Here is a 19969-nt window from a genome sequence, read left to right as displayed (position 1 = left end):
GCGCCACCCAGGCGCCCCTGTGTGCTTATTTTCAAATACTTTGTTATCCTAAAATATTAACATATTAAGTACTAAAAATAAACTAAGGGGAAACATTTTAAAATTCACCTAAAAATAAAGCCATTCACATATTCTTTCTGCTAAATCATAGGAATTTAAAGGATTAATCACTGTTTAAATCACAAGGCCTAAGTTGTTCAATAAATAGTAAGGAAAAGTAATGGTAATTAGAATTACATCTCAATGTTTTACACACAGAGTGCCTGCGACACACACCAGATGTGTAGTTTTGGATAAATGCAGCTAAAATATTCGTATCTGCCTAAGAATTAAATAAAGGACATGTGATTTCATCTTCTAGCAAGAGTTCAAAATGAGGACTGAACATGAACGTTAACAGTTAAGTATTAACTTAAGCATTAAGGTAAGTATTATCCAACTTAACGTGATTTCGCACCATTTCTTGGTTTCCCGCATGTGTAGATTCAGGAAGCAGCTGTTTTGGAGGGCGAACCACAGTGGGCATAATTCGATTATGAAGTGCCGTTTCCTCTTCAGTTGCTTCTTCCAGAATCTGAAAGGAAAATATTCAACACATTACTTCATAAAATTCAATTCACTGGTTCTACTTTTAAAAGAAACATTACGGCTATCTTCAGTAATAACGACAACAAAGTCAGTACCCAAAGAATAAACAAGTACTACTAGACCACTAATATATTAGCATACTTATATTTATGTTAGTATAAGTAAACTTGTATGTATTTTGAACAAAGTTAAAGTCCTGGAAATCCATGGGAGATGGGAAGCAGAGATGAGAAGTGGAATAAAGAAACGAGAAAATCTTTCTCATTTTGCCTCTAAGACTAAGACTTGTCGTAGGATTTAGAGACTATTCCTGCAAAAAAATAGAAGATTCTTGCAGTTCCAAAAATGTTCAGTCTATCATCCAAGGGTTCTTTTCTGCTAACAGGAGAGGATTCAAAAGTATATGGAGCTCAGGGGTGCCTGGGTGGCTCAGTTGGTTGAGCATCCGACTTTGGCTCAGGTCATGATCTCACAGTTTGTGGGTTCGAGCCCCGCATCAGGCTCTGTGCTGACCACTTGCTCAGAGCCTGGAGCCTGCTTCAGATTCTGTGTCTCCTTCTCTCTCTGCCCCTCCCCTGCTCACGCTTTGTCTCACTCCGTTTCTCAAAAATAGATAAATGTAAAAAAAAAAAAAAAAAAAAAAATTTGTAAAGTATATGGAGCTCAGATACAATTAGGAGAACCACCGGATGAAGCACACATTGAGGTACAAAGACTTGAGTTTAGTGTTTCAGAGTGAACATTTCTGGTTAAGATACTACTAACACTAAGTGCTTGAAATTTAATTTAAAAACACTTATTTTTGGTGAAATAATTCCAACAAAAACTTGTATGAAGTACACATACACAAGAAAAAATAAATTATTTAGACTTCAAAGTGAAGGAATCGATGGGAAAATGATGGGGAAGGGCACTGTGCCCAATGAGCCAATTTTATACGATTCTAAGGTATGTTTTAACATCTCTGAAATTGGGATGTTCTTATATGGCATCGATCACATCAAATAACAGCAGTGACTGGTTATGTGGAAACATTCCATTGATAGTTCGTGATAAGATCAAGCATCAAGACATCTCAGTGTCAACGAAACATGCTATTATACAAACTTACTTATTTAACCCATTTTTAAAAGATGCACAAACAGAACACTAAGTCTACTGAAAATCTGTTCATCTAGAGAGAAGTTTTAGAGAACATCAAAGATGAACCAGTCCTATTTTGCTTTACTCTCATAAATTATCCTCTAAAGGCCTTTTGGGAATTAGATTTGACAAATATTTACTGTGGGCTATCAGAAGATGGACAAACACTAATGCACACATCCATGTGCCTCTTTCAAAACATTAACAAAACAGGAGCACCTGGGTGGCACAATCCGCTGAGTGTACAACTCTTGATTTTGGCTCAGGTCACGATCTCACAGCTCGTGGGATTGAGCTCCATGTCCCACTGAGAGCGTGGAGCCTGCCTGGGATATTCTCTCTCTCTCAAAATAAATAAACAAACATTAAAAAAAAATCAACAAAATACAAAAAAAGAAAGAATCCTGTCAAAGTAAATAGGAAATTAAAAAAGAAGGATTTCAAATATGAAGATAAAAGGCAAACTGATTACTGTATTGACGAATGCAGCAGTGCAAGAAACAGTAGCCCAGAATAAACACAAGAGGACATACAAGGGAGGGACATTCTTCACCAGCCCGAATAGCTGAGCTAAGCAGAAATAAAAACAAAACACAAGACCAGGGGTGACTGTCTAGAGACATGAACGACCTACCTGAGAGGAGGGAAGGCTGCTACCATGAGGGTCAGCAGAGCGGGTGAGGAGGGCAACCTACAAGGCCAGCTCTGCAGCTCTGGGCTGAGGATGCCCCCTGATGAGGACTCACCCTCAGCACACAGCGAGCTCCCCCTGGGTCGGCCTTGCCATTCAGAAGAGACACAGCTCAAGTAAACAGACTTACACACATACGGGCAAGGGTAAAAACCTGACTGCAGCTACCCAGAATTATCGAAGCAAACCTTAATTCTTAAATATAAATGTACCATCAAGATATATCATGAAAACAAAAGGCATGAAGGAAAAAGATTAAGTGTTGGGAGGGAGAAAGAAAACTGACCCAGAGAAAATAATTCAGAAGCCAGAAGGAACTTTAAAAACAACCTTATTATTGCATCTGTAAAAGGACACAATACTGTGAAATGGTAACCAGGAAACACTGCATGCACTCAAAATGATCAATGCCGAAACAAACAAACTGTAAACAAACAAAACTGTGTGTGTGTGTGTGTGTGTGTGTGTGGACACAGAAAGTAGAACATGGGGACAAAAGAACAATGAAGACACAGGGCTATCCTTTTCACCTATGGTCAACAGATTATTGTTGTTGAAGATCATCTTTCTGACTCGGGCCTATTACCCCCAATTGCTAACAGCTGCTTTCTCTTATAAACATAAAGCAGGCACCTGAGAAGATCATCTTCTATTAAGGGTGTCTGAGTCAGTTAATTTAATTAAAACGGACACTTTTTTACACAATTATAAATGTTTCTCCAATGTTACATAGTTCCTTTATGGTACAAGATGAACTGGTCATCAAAACAACTAGCAGAAACCATCTTCCTGCTGCAAGATTATTTTCCTTCAAGTTACTTGTGCTTTAAAATATTGAACTTACCCATCCAATGGCTTCAAACATTTTCAAATCAAGTGGATCACCAGAAAGCACTCCTTCAATCTTTGTGAGTGAGTGACAGGTAGCCATACAAGCAACAAACTGAGACTTTACCAATACCTCATTGCAAACATTTTCTTCTGGCAAAAGAAAACTAAATAGAAAATACACTGAATTAGATTCATAAATCTAAGACTATAAATATTCTAATCATACTCAGGTTTTATAATTTAAAAAAATGGAAATAAAAATGTTTGCATTTCTGTGCATATTAATTTTCACTACAGTTTTCAGCATTCAAAAACATTTTCTTCCATGTAAATTACACATTAACTAAAATACCATCTTATCTAAGATTCTGAATACCTATGCCAGACATAACAATATAGAAAATACTAGATACTAAATAATAATTAAAATTCCTGCCTATAGGCATATAAGAATACATAAAATCTCTTTTGTAAAAACACAAAATGAATGTGTAACACATCATCATTTAAATTCAAAACCAAGCTCATAAGAATGAAAAGGAAATTTTCAAGTGTCAGAAATGGAAGGAAAGGAAAACCAGAGGAATGTGAACCTGAGTGATGCTGACTGCCTGAGAGAGAAGAAGGGCGGGGAGTCATCCCAGTATGCTAAGGACCCAGGCTTTAATTCCCATATAGGAATGGAAGACAAAGTCCTGGCCAGATACAAAGTGGGGAGTTCAAACTGAGAGGATCCCTTTCACCCAAGATAGCCAGTGCTCTTGAAGAGCATCTTTGGAAAAACAATAAACTGAAAATAATTTACCTACATATCCAAACTAAGAATAAGCTGATCTCTTTTTCTCTCACCCAAAGCTCAAGAAAATCATTAATATCTGTAAAATATTTACTGTGCACTAGGCACTGTTCTAATAACTTTAAACATATCTGACTCATGTCCTCTTCACCACAGGAAGAGGTTTTATTATCCTCATTTCATAGAAGAGATACTGAAACAGAGGGTTAGGTAACCTGCCAAGGTTACACAGCACACAAGTGGTAGAGCAAAGATTCAAACGCAGGAGGTCTGGTTTTAGGGCATAAACTCTGAATCACAACACCAGTCAGGATAGGATCTGGGTTTGAATCCATGCTACTGCTGGTCCAGAGATCCTCAAGTTATGAAAGTAATATTAAAGCTCATCTGGCACGACTGATACCACTCTGGCCCAAGCACAGTCTAAAGTCTCCAGAGAGGAGCTCCCACAACACAGCCACAAAGAAATCTCACAGAAAATTCCTGCTAAGCATAAGTCCGTAATTTAAAAATGCACTGGGAAACATTCCCATGACTCAACAGACATAACAAAGACAGAATTAGAATCCCATAAATTTGAGATAATAGAATGGCGATCTGAAAGAATGCAAAAAGGGCACTTTTAAATTAAAGACTTAGAAAAAGAACAAGACACTATGGGGGGAGAGGAGGACAGGCTGACTTGGAAAAAAAACAAGTGCAATTTCCTATGTAACCTATGTCCGGGATTCCCAGATGGACAGAAAACAAAGAATGGGGGAAAGGTCATAATTTAAAAAAAAAAAAAAAAAAAAAAAGCTGAAAAATTTCCAGAATTTATGAAAAGCATAAATCTTTGGAATCAAGAAGCAAGTAAGTCCTACACAAATAAAAAGATCATGGTGACACTGCAGAAATCAAGGATAAAGAAGGATTCTTAAAAAACAGAAAGAAAAAGGAGTCAGGAGGAAAGGAATAACATCTTCAAAGCGCTAAGAGAACACAAGTGACAGCCTGGAAATCTAGACAGCTACGCCATTCTTCAAAAGTCATAGTGAACTGAGTGTTGTATGGACACCAATTTGACAATAAATTTCATATTAAAAATAAGTAAATAAAAATAAGTTAAAAAAAACAAAAAAAAGTCATAGTGAAACAAAAGAATCACTAACAAATGTAGCTACAGAAGATGGTGATTTATTCCAGAAGAATGGGATATATAAGAAGCAATGGTTAGCAAAGATGTTCATAAACCGAGGCAAATCTTAGCATGCAGATGGCATAAAACTCAGATCCTAATCATAAAATACTATGCAACAAATACATATAAATAAGAGGGGAGGAGAATAATCAAAAAAATATCCTACAGTCCATGGCTTTCTTGGGGGGGGGGGTGGCTAGAAACCCAGTAAAGACACCCATGAACTTGAAACTCTATGACTTAATAATTTAAGGACAAGGAGTAAAAGATGAAAATGTATAAATTCTGAGAAAATGTACAAAAACATGAGAGAGAAATTTGAGAAAATGTGTGAACTAGGGCGAGAAATGGTAGAAATAATTTCCAATTTACTTGGAATTATAAATGTGAACACAATGGCACAGAAAGATTAAAAAGTAAAGTGATGAAAAAGATACCCTCGGGTAACAGGTGGGGTGTAACTACAGAAATACAAGATGGAAGGGAATTTAAGGCAGGATGCATTAAATAAGGTCACAATGTGATAAACTATTTACCAAGAAGATGTAACAACTGTGAAATTATATGAACCAGACAATACTCTCTCAAACTCTATAAACTTCAATCCCACAGACTTCTGAGGGGGAAAAATGACATATTTACAACTACTAAGCCATCAAAAGGCAACAAGGAAGTAAAATGACAAGACAGACTGCTGGAATATTTTTGCAATGCATAGTACTGAAAAAGATTACCTCCCAATAAATACAAAGGACTTCAAATAAATGAGTAAGACTAAGAACACAACAGAAACATTGTCAATATATAAAGTGACAATACAAGAAGAATGCTAAATGACCATCCCTCCAAAAATGTGAAAATAAGCTCAGCTTTATAAGTAATGAGGAAACTGCAAAAAGCCACAATGAAAGACCATTTCATATCTGTCCATGGCAAAAACGAGAAGCCTGACAATACCAAGTCTGGCAAGAACTGGAGCAACAGGATCTCCTACCCACTGAGGGAGGCAGTGGGAGCACCATCACTTAGAGATCAGTACCTGCTACACCTGGAGCCATGCATGTACTATCTAACCCAGCACCAACATTTTCAAGAAGCTGTTTACTGAATTTCAACTACATGGTCACAAGGAGTTGTGTGTAAGAATTATAATTGCAGCACCATTTGTGAAAGTGGAAGGGGAAAGGGAGAAAAAAGATGAAACTGCCCCTTAGAACAGATATTATAATTTGATCATATCATGGAATACCAAACAATAGTTAAGATTAGTAAGTTAGACCCCATACATACCAACCTGGATAAATCTTGAAAACAATGTTAAGAGGCACCAAAAAAAAAAAAAAAAAAAAAAAAAGGCAGCAAAAACACATGTACATTGTATCAGTCATATACATTTGTTTACAAATAGGTCCTGTTTAGAGAGAGAGATATGTCTGTAGACTAAATATATAAACATGCAAAGACAGTTAACAGAACACAACTTCAGAATGATGGTAGGGCTATGGAAAGGGATAGATTTAAGATGTTAGCAATATCTGTAATATTTTAAATCTTTTAAAAGAGATCTGAAGCAAGTATGACAAGATATCAACCGTTTAATCATGGTGGTGGGTACACAGCTGTAATATTACTCAGTATATGTTTGAATATCTCATACATTAAAATATTAGGAAGTAACTAATAAATTATCAACTCTAGCTAATATTTACCGTGTATTTTCCACTCGTTGAATCCCCCACAGATCTAAACCATCTTCAGTAAGAGTTCCAGTCTTAAAAAAATTAATTAATTAATTAATTAATTAAAGTACATATATACAAAGTATAATGCCTCCAAAAAAAAAAGAAAAACATGAAAAGCTATGCTACATATACATAATAAAAGTAGTATATAGTTATAAATAAAGAAAACTAGTAAGATCTCTGTATATTGATAAAAAATAACTTTCAGGAAAAACAGTTAAAGTGGGGAAAGGGTACAGAACATTCCTTGTGATGTGGTTCCTCTGTGGGGGGGCGGAGGGCATATATGTAGAAGTATATGTTTATGGACTTGTATTATGAAAAAAAACAGAACAATGCAACAATTAATCAAGGATCCCTACAAAGGAAGGAGACATTAGGACACAGGGAACCAAAAAAGGAAGAGGAACACGTTAAATGACACCAGGAGGAAGCAATCAGCCAAATCCAAGATGTACATGACCTGGTTTCTTCAATAGATGATTCAGGGTAAGGGGCAAGAAAAACAATTGTTACAGATTAATTGTAACCAATACAATCATTATTTGGATTCTGACAGAAAAAGCAAACTGTAAAATTTTGAGATACTTTTGAGAAAGGCAGGGAAAGCTGAATATGAACTGGATATTAGATAATACTAAAGAACTGTTAATTTGTTAAGTGGAATAAGATAATGGTACTGCAGTTAATTTTTTTTTAACACCTTCTAGAGATAAAACTGAGGTATATTGGGTGAAAGAATGTCTGATGCTGCCATCTTCAAAGTGAGGGGACAGATGAAGTGAAGAATGACAAAATGCTGATTAACTGACAAAGCTGAGTGATGGGTAAATGAGGACTTTTTATACTTGTATCTTTCCTCTACTTTTGTTATCTGCTTAAAAATTTTAATTGTAAGGTTTCCAAAAAAGACAAGCATAAGTGAAATTTTCCAAACAGATAAATATAAAATGTAGTCATGGGATAGGACCTTTTTTTTTTTAAGTAATTCCATGCCTAATGTGGGGCTCAATTCACGACCCCAAGATCAAGAGTCACACACTCTGCCCAATGAGCCAGCCAGTTACCCCAGGATATGACTTTTTTTAAAAACAAAAGTACGTCTCACATTTTTTCCTTTAATAGTGATCATGCACAAAAATCTTATTCCTATCCTATCAGTTACCAACAAGAGCTTGATGGAAGGTTTTTTGGTCAAGATTTAACTCCTAAAACTCTTAGGAAAACTAATTTCAGCAGAGGAAAGGAAAACTCTCTATAGGACAAAGCAAGGAATATTTCATATGTGTACAAAACTGGTCATTTTCACATAAAATTGTGAAATCAGTGACCTTAATAATTTTGAAAGATATTCAATAAAATCATAGAGCAAACTTTAACTAAACATATATACTTAATAGCAATAAAATTCCAGTAAATACATCTGTATGGAGCTTACTCTGTTAAAAACAAGAAAGATCAGATAATCTTTATTACTATTATAAGGCATAATTCTGGATATGAATGATAAGACAATTGCAGATTTGGGCAATCCCGAAGTATTAAAAATTGAAAAAGCAATGAGAATGTATAAAAATGATTCATGTGTCAAATAAGCTGAAAAAGAGGAATATTCGAAGAACATTATACAATGTGTACAAATTTGTTGATAGAGAATACAGAAAACCTTAATCTAAATATTTAAAAGCTACCAAAGTAACCTTTGAGAATGATTATAAAACTGAACCAACCTTGTCAAAGCAAACAAGATTCAGCTGTCCACAGATATTTATCCTTTGAGGACTGATACAGAAAATACCAATTTTTTTCAGTCTTCTTTGGGCATACACAATACCAGCTGTCATTGCAGCTGGAAGTGCAGGTGGCACAGTAATGGTAATGATATCCAGAGACTCGATAATTATGACCCCAATTTCTACCTACAATAAACACAAAAATAAATGTCAGACTCCCCAATATCAAATATTTACTAATCTAATGTGTGTATCTCTTTAGTGAAGAATCTATAAACCATTTTCAATTTTATATATAAGTGTGTATGTATGTATTTACATCCAAAAAGTATTTACAATTTTTTTCCCTTTTGAGTCTGCAAAATAGAAAGCTCAATGAATTGTCAATGGACTATGGAATGTAAGCTACTTTTTTTTATTAAATTTTTTTTAATTTTTTTTAATTTTTTACATTTATTTATTTTTGAGAGACAGAGCACAAATGGGGGAGGGGCAGAGAGAAGGAGACAGAAGATCCAAAGCAGGATCTGGGCTCTGAGCTGTCAGCACAGAGCCCGACACGGGGCTCGAACTCACAAACCACAAGATCATGACCTGAGCTGAAGTCAGATGCCTAACCGACCGAGCCACCCAGGCGCCCAGAACGTAAGCCACTTTTAAAGGAAATCTTCATTTTAAGAGCTCTACATGCTTCATACACCACACACTTCAACACTTCAAAATCCAACCAATATCTATCAAATACTGACTTGCTACAAGCACTGTACTGTGCCCATCTCCAAAAGGGATGGAAAAGAGAAGTTTGACAAGGGCTCACAAATAACTTGATTGCTATATATCCCAAAAGTTACAAAAAAAGAAAATAAAGGTTTTGGTAAGTTTGTGGTCACCCTCCCTTTTTTAAGTCACAAGAGAGCAAGAAAAAGATCGCCTAAACCAGAGCTATCCCAAAGAACTTTCTATGATAAAAACGTTCTGTATCTGTACTCTCTAAAGTAACAGCTACTAGTGTCATATAATTAAATTAAATTAAAAGTTAAGTTCTTCATCTCATTTCAAATCCTTAGCAGCCATTAAGAATTGTGATCATTAAGAATCAAACCCTATTAAGAGTCCCATTTACATACCTTGTTTAAAATGCTATTGATAATAGTGTAGATAAACCCAATGCCAGCCACTGCCACAAGACACAGTAGAAACAAGTAGGCATCTCTGTAGAGTTTAAAATCAGTTGGTTTGGGATATAATATAGAACGAACAAGCTGTCCTTTGGAAGTACTAAATCCTTTAAAAAAAAATTTAAAGAAGAAAATGTATTTTTATGAGAAAATGAGAATTATTTCCCAAAATCTCTTTTTAAACATTCAGTAGGCATCAAATATGCTAAACCATGCAAGAAGAGATGAAATGTTTTCTACCTGTTCTAACTACTACAGCTTTGACAAGTTCTCCAGTGTAGAAACGAGTTTGAATTACAGTAGTCCCACAAAACAAAGTGTGTCGTTTATGTATTTCTGGACTATAGAATTCATCTCCCATTCCTTTTATGTCCACTGAAGGATTTGGCAAATTAGTCTTTGTTACTGGAACACTCTCTCCTTTAAAAAATAAATAAATAAATAAATAATAAATTAAAGCATAGAAATTACCATCAAACACACAAATCTTGAATTGTTAAATGTTATCATACTACTGTTTCAATAGTTATTAAGAGTTCTCATATGCGTGGCATGCCGGGCTGGCTCAGTCAGTAGAACATGCAACTCTTGATCTCGTGGTTGTGAGTTCAAGCCCCATGTAGGGGTGTAAGAATTACTTAAAAAAAACAAAATTAAAAAAGAGTTACCTTATGTGGATAACAAAGCTTATTCAATTAGCTTTCTATCTACCAATTTCCTTGTTGAAAAATATCAAGTCCTGTCTCCCACAATAATTCCTCAAAGTCAGTTGTGAGTCATAATAATTTGGAAACGATTTTGTAACGTTTCAGATAAGAAGACCAGGTAGCTGCCACAGCCCAGCATCTGCTCTCTTATCCTTAAAAAATGAATTGGAAAGCACTCTGCAACCTAAAGCACAAAGATGTGAAGACCTACTTCTAACCTCCACACACCCCCCCCCCCCCCACACACACACGGAAGAAAAAAGACCTCTGGGGAAGGGAGAAAAGAAATAAGTAGTATGGTAGTTCTCTCAAACAACAACAAACTGCCAAATTCTTTTTCACATTAAAACTTAATTCTCTGTACCACTCACATTTCTTGTTTCAAAGGTGTCAAGTATGTAGGGATATTTGTGCAACTGTGTTTTAAGATAAAACTCTTAACAGTTTGAAAACATATAGGAATCACTTCTTTCCAGGAAAAAAAAAAAAGGTAAAGTGATAAAAAGATATAAAGTTCTACCTTCAGATTATGAATTTCCAAAGTGAAGTCATTTCAAGGTCTACTTCCCCTCCCTGACCCCGCCCCCACCAGCTTAAGGAAAATATAAAATCTTCATTCCCACTTATTACACATCAAATAGGGAAGTAAATATGCTGCCATTCTCTGTAGGCAAAGGACTTATTTCCTCTTCCCTTCCTGTAAAATATTTCCCCATGTCAAAAGTATGACAAAAGATGTAGTGAATACCAGCATAATAATTTAGTCTCACAACTGAGTGTAATGAAGAATTCAGTCTCCTCCAAATAAAAAAAAAAATCTTCATTATCCATCACATTCATGACATGAGTAAAGAAAACAAACAATATTTTACAGTTACAGATACAATAAGACAGTTAAACAGCTTAATCGGTAACTACTTAATCCTAATATCATTATAAACTGATCTGATTTTTACTCATTTAGTTTACCTGTTAACATGCTTTCATTTACAATGCAAGTACCATTAATTAGAACTGCATCACAAGGCATCACTGTCCCATTCAATGGAATGACCATAACATCTCCTGGCACAAGGTCTGTAGAAAAGATCTCTTCTATTTCTGGATTTAAAGAAAGAAGAAGAAAGAAAAGTCTGAATAGAATATTCTTTAACTTGAGGGGTACCTGGGTGGCTCAGTCAGTAAAGCATCTGACTTCAGCTCAGGTCATGAGCTCAGTTTGTGAGATCAAGCCTCACACATGGAGCTCTGTACTGACAGTGTGGAGCCTGCTTGGATCCTCTGTGCCCCTCTCTCTCTGCCCCTCCACCGCTTGTGTGCGCGCGAGCTCTCTCTCCTCAAAAATAAACATTCAAAAAAATGCAAAAAACAAAAAGGAATATCATTGAACTTGAAATTCAAATACAGTAAATAAAAGATCTGTCTGAAGGTCACCTGACCTCAATAAGTTAAAAATATAATGGAGTTAAATAGGCCAATCTCAATAAAAGAAAATAAGACAAATAAGATTATTATTCCTTAGGCTAACAAAGCATGGTGTTTAAGTGTGTCAGGTAGTTTGACCCCTGATAGGATGCCAGCTGCACACATGTGATGCCAAGTCCCCTCTGACTAAACAGGTGGCTAGACTTCAACACTCATAACAACAGCCCTTTTAAAGAACAGATAGTGAGTCAACACATGATATCCCCTGCGACAGGTAAATAAGCTCAAATTTCTATTAATTATCCTTTGGAAATAGTAGAAAGCATTGAAATTTTTAAATGTATTTTCTTTTATTTTTATTATTTTTTTAATATTTACTTTTGAGAGACAGACAAAGCATAAGCAAAGGAGGGGCAGAGAGGGAGAGGGAGACACAGAATCTGAAGCAGGCTCCAGGCTCTGAGCTGTCAGCACAGAGCCCAATGCGGGGCTCGAACTCACAAACCTCAAGATCATGACCTGAGCTGAAGTCAATGTTTAACCGACTGAGCCACCCAGGCAACCCAAGTATATTTTCTATTTTAACAGCATTTTTTACACTATTCTTCTTCTCACTGCCACTATTTATTACTCAACATTTCAATGCCTTCTCAATATTCCTGAAGTAGTCCAACATTTTAGACAGATTTTAAACAAATTTACAAAATAAACATTGTAATACGTTATCTAGTTCATTATTTCCTTAGAAATCTGTACACTATTCAAGTTAGCTAAACGCTTTTTTACAAGATCTTCCCAAGTAAAAGGAGGTTTTTCTAGAAGACTGCCTTACATTTAGACTCCCTTTCATTCTTTCCCTCCCTCTGGTTTAACACTAGGCTCAGGAGAGAGTTATGCTAGTTTGTAAACAAAGACAGGTGAAGAGAAACTACTGTTTGTGATGTTGGTCTGTAGGAAGAAAACTCTTTTCCTTTCTAAAGAAAAATGGAGAGTACTTTACTAAGCCATGAGGAAACAACTTTGTAATAATACTAAGCACATACTAGGCATAATAAACCTGACTCTTTCAAAGCTTTTATGCCACTTGAAATTCTACTCCTCTCAGGTATACCAGAAAACAAACTAGCAATGATCTCTTAAGAGTTTACAAAGGGGATAAGGAAGATCCAAGTTGAACGCAATGTCCTAACATCCCAGTGTCTTCAGCAGCAGCAGAGCAGAAAGAGGATGAACACCAATAGAGAAGACAGATACTCCCGACTAAAGCAACAAGTGACCAGGAAGCACAGGGAAGAAAGCACCTGCCAGGCCAAACTGTGTTTATGCTTGGATGTAGTTAGTATACTGAGCCAAGAGAATGGAAACTGATTTGATACTCTCAATCAATCAGAATGAATATTGCCTCCAAGGCCTGTGCTGCTAGGCTGCCACCTCTCCTTTATCTCCTTTACACCTCTTCACATCAGACAAACTAACATGTCCAAACCATTATCCTCCCTTACAATCCTGCTTCTCCTCCAGTGTTCCTTATTTAAGTGGCACCGATGTCCACCCCCTCAAGCTTGACACCACTCTATCGCCTTGTATCCAATGAATCATCAGATCTGTTTCAATGCCCACATTTAAGTATCTTTCAGTCCCATCTCATTTCTATCCATCTCCACAACCCTCACCTTGATCCATTTCGTGTCTTCGAGATCACTCCCTTCTGAACCCGTCTGAACACAGCAGCCAAAATGATTTTTTCAAAAATGCAAACATCAGATCACCCCCCTGCTTTTAAGCCCTTCGATGGCTTTCCATTGCCTTTTGGAATGAGGCCAAATTCCTTAACATGCCTTAGATCCATCATCTAGTTGCCATCATCTAGTTGCTGCACTGGTCACACTGAATTTCCTTCAGTTATTACAATGACCAAGCTCCCTCTCATTTCCAGAACGTTGGGCACTTAGAACCCTCTTCTCTCCCTCTCTCACTCCCATCATACCACCTTCTCACCTACGTCTTATCTAATTCAACCACTTAAAAATGCTTTTCCCAAGAAGCCGTCCCTGACACCTACAGTAAATGAGCTCTAATATCTAAATTCCCTGACCTCTCCTTATCATAGCATTTATCACACTTTATTGTTACTATTTATCATCTGCCTTTCCAACTAGACTGAAGTTAAATGATGGCAAGGACTATATCCATCTTGGTAACCCCTGCATCTCCGGGGCCTATCACAGTACCTGTTACATTAATAGAGAAAGAAAAATACAATTTTACGTGAATGAATTTGATACAAACTCAGAGATGAGTACAAATCCAAACACTTCTTTTTATTTATAATACATTGTCTCGCTCAGTCATTAGTGCTTAATGGGTATCTTTTATTGATTTATGTGTCCAAGTGTTACCTAAAGTACTTACCTCCATTCGCTCTGCAAACTGAAACTCTCACAGTACTGTGAGCTGCCACCATGTCATGCAACATAACATATTGCTAAAATAGAGGTAAGACGTGAAAATTAGCTAATATAAACCCACTCTTCAAGGTATTTAAAAGCAAAGGTGTTATAAAATAAGTTAATATGGTAAATGTATGTTACTCCGCCATTAAAAATGTCAAGACTAAAAGGTTCAAAGATTATTCAATTAGCTGTAGACAAAATAAGAAGTATTTTAATGAGACAGTCCTGAGTATCGACCCTCTAGTATTTCAGTCTGTGATAAGCACATATAGATCCCTATGGCCTCTAAACAGTCAGGTGGTAGTCTAACTCTAAAAAGCATCTGCCTTCCTCTACCACAAAAAGAGAGGGAAAGGAGTACATATAACTAAAAGAATAACTATATCGAGTTTTACTTTGTACCAAGTACTACTCTACACGTTACATGTTACTACAAAATACAAACACAGTTGTAAAAGCCATAATAAACTGGACTTACCTTTCTAATGGAATATAGAGAGCTTACAATTGACACTATAGACATAATCACAATGGCTAGAGCATAATAATAGTATTCATCAGTGCTCCACAGTATAACACTGAACAGCTGGAAAATGTAAAATGGGTTGAGAACCTAAAAAATAAGATTTTTAAGTCAAATTGGATGAGGTATTTATAACCATACAGATGTTCCACCTTTGCATTTAAGAAATAACCAACAAGGGACGCCTGGATGGCTCAGTTGATTAAGTGTCTGACTTCAGCTCAGGTCATGACCTCACAGTTCCATAGCCTCACAGCTCAGGAGTTTGAGCCCCACATCAGGCTCACTGCTCTCAGCACAAAGCCCACTTTGGATGCTTAGTCTCCCTTTCTCTCTCTCTGCCCCTCCCCCACTAGCACTCTGTCTCAAAAATAAAGAAACATTTAAAAAAAAAAAGAAAGAACCAACAAGATACTTAGAGGATAAGCTCTGTAATACCCCAGGGCAACATATACAACCCAAAGAGTTAGCATAGTACTTTTTTACCATTAAACTACTACTATTTGCCTCAATAAGCTTAATTTAAGTTATTTGCATCCATCTAGACCCATACCAAACCCAAATATAGATTCAGCCAGAAACAGACAAAAATGTGTCTTTAGCTATTCTTCATTCTGCTTCAACAATAAAGTACATTTACTTCCAATAATTACTAGGCAACTAAAGGATATAAAATTTTTAATTAAAAGGAACAAGTGTTTCTTATTATGAACTCCAAATACCAATTTTCTTGTAAGTCAAAGGTTCACTGGAAACTAAAGGGAAGACAAATAGGAAACAGTAACTTATACTATTTTGTATTCTCTAAGGAAATAATTAAGGATTAAAACCTGAATGAAAAGGGGTGCCTGGGTGGCTCAGTCAGTTAAGCGTCCGACTCGGATTCAGCTCAGGTCATAATCTCACTGTTTTCATGAATTCAAGACCTGCATCGGGCTCTGCACTGACGGTGCAGAGCCTGCTTGGGATTCTCCCTCTCTCTCTGTCTCTGTCTCTCTGTCTCTGTCTCTGTCTCTGTCTCTCTCCCTCTCTCTGCCCTCTTCCTGCTCACACTGTCTCTGTCTCTCTCAAAGTAGATAAATAAACCTTAAATAAGTAAGTAAATAAATAAATAAAACCTGAATGAAAAAAAGAGATAAAGCAGTCCTGGCAATAGCCTTCATTTAGTCAAATATCATAGTATTTTATCAATTTCATTAATAACTTCCCCCAAATGTCTTAAAATTGATGCTTGTGAACTTTTCAAAGCACTTTCACATATATAGTCCCATTTTACTTCAAAATTACATGAGATAATTTGAAAGGACTTACTCCAATTTTATAGATAAAGGAGAAGAAAGATTTTCTAATGAGCAAAGCTAGTTACTGACAAAACCATATTATAAACCAGGCTTTCTAACTCCTCCAATCACTACACTCTATGCTTTTTTTTTTTTTTTAATTTTTTAACATTTATTTATTTTTGAGACAGAGAGACATAGCACGAGTCGGGGAGGGGTAGAGAGAGAGGGAGACACAGAATCCAAAGCAGGCTCCAGGCTCCGGGCTGCCAGCACAGAGCCTGATGTGGTGCTTAAACCCACAGACTGTGAGATCATGACCCGAGCCGAAGTCGGAAGCTCAACCAACTGAGCCACCCAGGGGCCCCATTCTGCTATGTTCTAAAGCAAAATACAGTTGCTCTCAGGAACTGAGGGAAAACAATCTGTATATCTATTAAAAGTATTCACCCAACCCTGATCTTTAGCCAAAAATCAAAAGAAGACTAAAGAGCCTAACTCTGCCAGGCAAAATCCCATGCTCCCTTCCTTTACATGTATAACCTTTATTCATCTCTCTTCAATGGCACTTACAACTGGGCAGTCACTACAATAACTACTGACACACTTCCCTCCTGGGATAAAGTACAAGCTCCTCATGGTCAATCAACAGGTCACGTTTTGTATTCCAAAGTTAGTGTACAATGTCTAGTTCCCAAAAATGCACCACAAAATAATCATGTGAAGAATAAACATGATAAATCATCTAAAAATTGGAGAAAAGAGAAAAGACAGGTGTATATAACTATAAAACAGGTCAAGATTTAGATGTGCAACTCACTGAGACTGAAAAAAATTTACAGACAAAAAAAGCAAAGCAAGTAATAAAACGGTAATTCATGCCCCCAAATTATTTCTCTGGCAAAGTTACTACCTTTACCTCCCAAGTTAAAAGAAAGAGAGCTAGTGAGAGAGAAATTAAGAAACAGAAAGCCAAGAATATCTTATTACTTAAATCATGGCTCTTTTCAAATTGACAACTCTACTGATCACAAATGTTATCTTACCTCCTTAATTAGAAGCTTAAAAACAGAAGGCACTTTCACAGTAATTTCATTTACTCCATAAAGCAATTTTCTACAACAGGAAAACATAATAATAGTGTCACATTATACAACAATAGTATAATTTAGGGATAGCATTTCATTAGATAAAGCTCAAACCACAGATTGCTCTTAAATCTGGAACTTCAACATTCATGTTTCCACATACTTGTCTTCCACAATTCAATTCTCTACCTACAGTATTTAAATCGAAGTAGTCACTACTGGATAACTACACTGTTGTTTCATTCTGTCTCAGATCTTTTTGTGTGACAAGTATCTTTCCCACTAGTTTATAATAACCATGTCGGCAAATGTTTTTTCATCCTTGAACACAATATACCTCAACAATTTTGAATTGCAATTCATTTTTGAAAGAAACTAAATAAACAAATTTGAGGGGTCCTATACTATTTTTCTAATGAGAATACTGTACTAACAGTGTTTATTTCAAAACACTGTACATCTGACTTTTTAAAAAATGCTTTTAAGAAGTTGCTTAAATCCTTCCACTTAAACTCCTGTTAGTCCTTTCTATGTGATAGAGTAATTCTTGCCTTTAACGAAGTATGGGTCTAAATGAATCAATTTTTCAATATTCTACTGAAAAAAACATGCTACAGAAGTATAAGAAAACTGCTAATTTAATTTGAAAATAGCATTTATCTTTAAATTTGCAATACACTGGTATAATCTTATACTTCAACAAAGAATAACATGATAAAAAAGGTTATGCATCCCAATTTACAAATATTCATTGTGGTAAATTTTGAGCTCATGCTTACAATTCCCAATACATTTCAGAAAATCTAAGCTGCTATCAATTATAAGACATACCCATCATTTTATGTGCTATCAAGATAAAAATGTTGACAACATTTGTCAAGTAAAGGATGACACTCCACCCACTGCATGACACATCCCCCACTTTAGAAATGTTAAAATGTTGAAAATATGTATCTTAGAATGGGTAAAATATGGTATATTTTCAGGGATACCAACTTCAAAATTCCAGTTTCAACATTTTCATAATTCTTAAACTGAGAGACAGTCTTAATTAAATACCAGTAAGTTGTCAACTACTAGGTCTATAATGTTTAAATACCTATTAATATGTACAACTATATGGTAAGAGGGTGGACTATACATACTACTTTATTTAGGAATTTTGATAACAGATCTAACTTTAGTTGGATAAAAATTACCTGTAGGCATGCATCCCCTTTGTCAGTCCTGCACTATGCTTTTCATAAATTGACGTACAAGAAACACCTTCATCCAGTCCCCTAAATAAATCCAAAGTTTTTACTTTAAACAAAGTTTAAAATATCCAAATGTCTTAATGCCCTATTCTTCTATATTCCTGATTTTAAAGTGACTTCCTTACAAATAGAAACCTAACAAAAACTGAAATAATGAATGAGAATTTTAAATCTCAAATTCATAAGATAACCAATAATGAAAGTTCTAAGTCTCAAAAGTGCCAAATTCTAAATTAGCCAATGTATCTATCACATGATAAAATGGCTCTAAATACTCAAGTTTGTATGACAATATTATTATCCTTTAAGGCTGTACCAAAGCTGTAATAGCTATTAATTAAACTAATAAAATTATAGGCAAAGTATGACTAACTTGAGAATCCCAAACTAATTTTTTTTTACTTTTTAATAATTAAATTCTAATTATTAAATTATTAAATTATATAGATATAATTTTCCCTCTTCAATTTTTTAAGCTTCATGCTAACAATCCTATTCACTGATTTTTTTTTCTACAAAAGCATCAATCCAAATCTGTCCCTGTTCTAATACAAACCTGGGAGAGAAGTACAGAATTTATGAGTCACAGTCAATGTCCAAAATCTGTAACAATTCTAACTGGATTCAACCAACAGACCTAATTTTCCCCCCAAATGTCTTAATTATGCTTATGTTGACTGAGATACTAGTCAAAGAACTCCAAAGAGAACGCTACACATCATTTATCTCCAATCCTTTTCCATTTTTTTCAGATAGAAAAAAATTAAGCTCCCTAATTAACTGCTATCATTGGGATGCTTAAATTCTAGAAGCTTCTACAGCTGGCAAATGCCACCAGGCAAATAGGTTTGACACTTTTTTCCACTGAAGTTGATGACTTCTCCAAAAGCAGCAGGGATCAGCTCCAAGTCTTTTTAAAAAAAAAAAACAAAACAAAATGGCAGCTCACTGGCAGTGTTCTATAAGGCAATAGTTCTTAACTAGAAATGGTCTTCTGAACTAGGCATGCGGAAATGCCCAAGTCTATTCCAGATTATTCCAATTCTTTAGTGTCTGAGGAAAAAAATCCAGGCATGAATATTTTAAATGTTCATAAGGTGATTCTCTTTGTATTGCTAATATTAAGAATTCCTTTAGCATTCTCAAGTAATGATACTTAATGAGTGTTTATAATAATCACTTTAACAATAGCAATAAAAATAGAATCCTAATTAATTCAGTACTTAACATAACTTCAAGCCTCCACAAAAAATAAATTTTAAGGGATTCCTCCAATTTGTCCTATTCAAGGCTTAACACATTGGACAATGTCTCAATCTTTACCCACACAGTAAAGTTAAATTTCTGTTTGGGAA

General features: G+C 35.6%; 1 protein-coding gene across 7 annotated transcripts in view; it reads right to left on the bottom strand.

The window, feature by feature from the left end:
- ATP13A3 (ATPase 13A3) overlaps positions 1 to 19969 on the bottom strand; it is a 100740-nt gene that overhangs the window by 39506 nt on the left and 41265 nt on the right. For 6 of the 7 annotated variants that reach the window (XM_053221047.1, XM_053221045.1, XM_053221048.1 and 3 more), the window contains 11 exons: positions 18558 to 18638; positions 17317 to 17386; positions 14946 to 15080; positions 14427 to 14499; positions 11559 to 11690; positions 10123 to 10302; positions 9832 to 9989; positions 8702 to 8890; positions 6939 to 7000; positions 3267 to 3417; positions 458 to 574 (listed from right to left, as the gene is read on the bottom strand). In XM_053221047.1, the coding sequence (XP_053077022.1) occupies positions 458 to 574; positions 3267 to 3417; positions 6939 to 7000; positions 8702 to 8890; positions 9832 to 9989; positions 10123 to 10302; positions 11559 to 11690; positions 14427 to 14499; positions 14946 to 15080; positions 17317 to 17386; positions 18558 to 18638 (1348 nt within the window). The remainder of the gene's footprint in view (positions 1 to 457; positions 575 to 3266; positions 3418 to 6938; positions 7001 to 8701; positions 8891 to 9831; positions 9990 to 10122; positions 10303 to 11558; positions 11691 to 14426; positions 14500 to 14945; positions 15081 to 17316; positions 17387 to 18557; positions 18639 to 19969) is intronic. The other variant, XM_053221044.1, reaches the window with a different exon arrangement.

The sequence above is a fragment of the Acinonyx jubatus genome, chromosome C2, assembly GCF_027475565.1.
Source record: "Acinonyx jubatus isolate Ajub_Pintada_27869175 chromosome C2, VMU_Ajub_asm_v1.0, whole genome shotgun sequence".
In the NCBI taxonomy this organism is placed as follows: domain Eukaryota; kingdom Metazoa; phylum Chordata; class Mammalia; order Carnivora; family Felidae; genus Acinonyx; species Acinonyx jubatus.
This window is presented reverse-complemented; position numbering and strand designations above follow the sequence as displayed.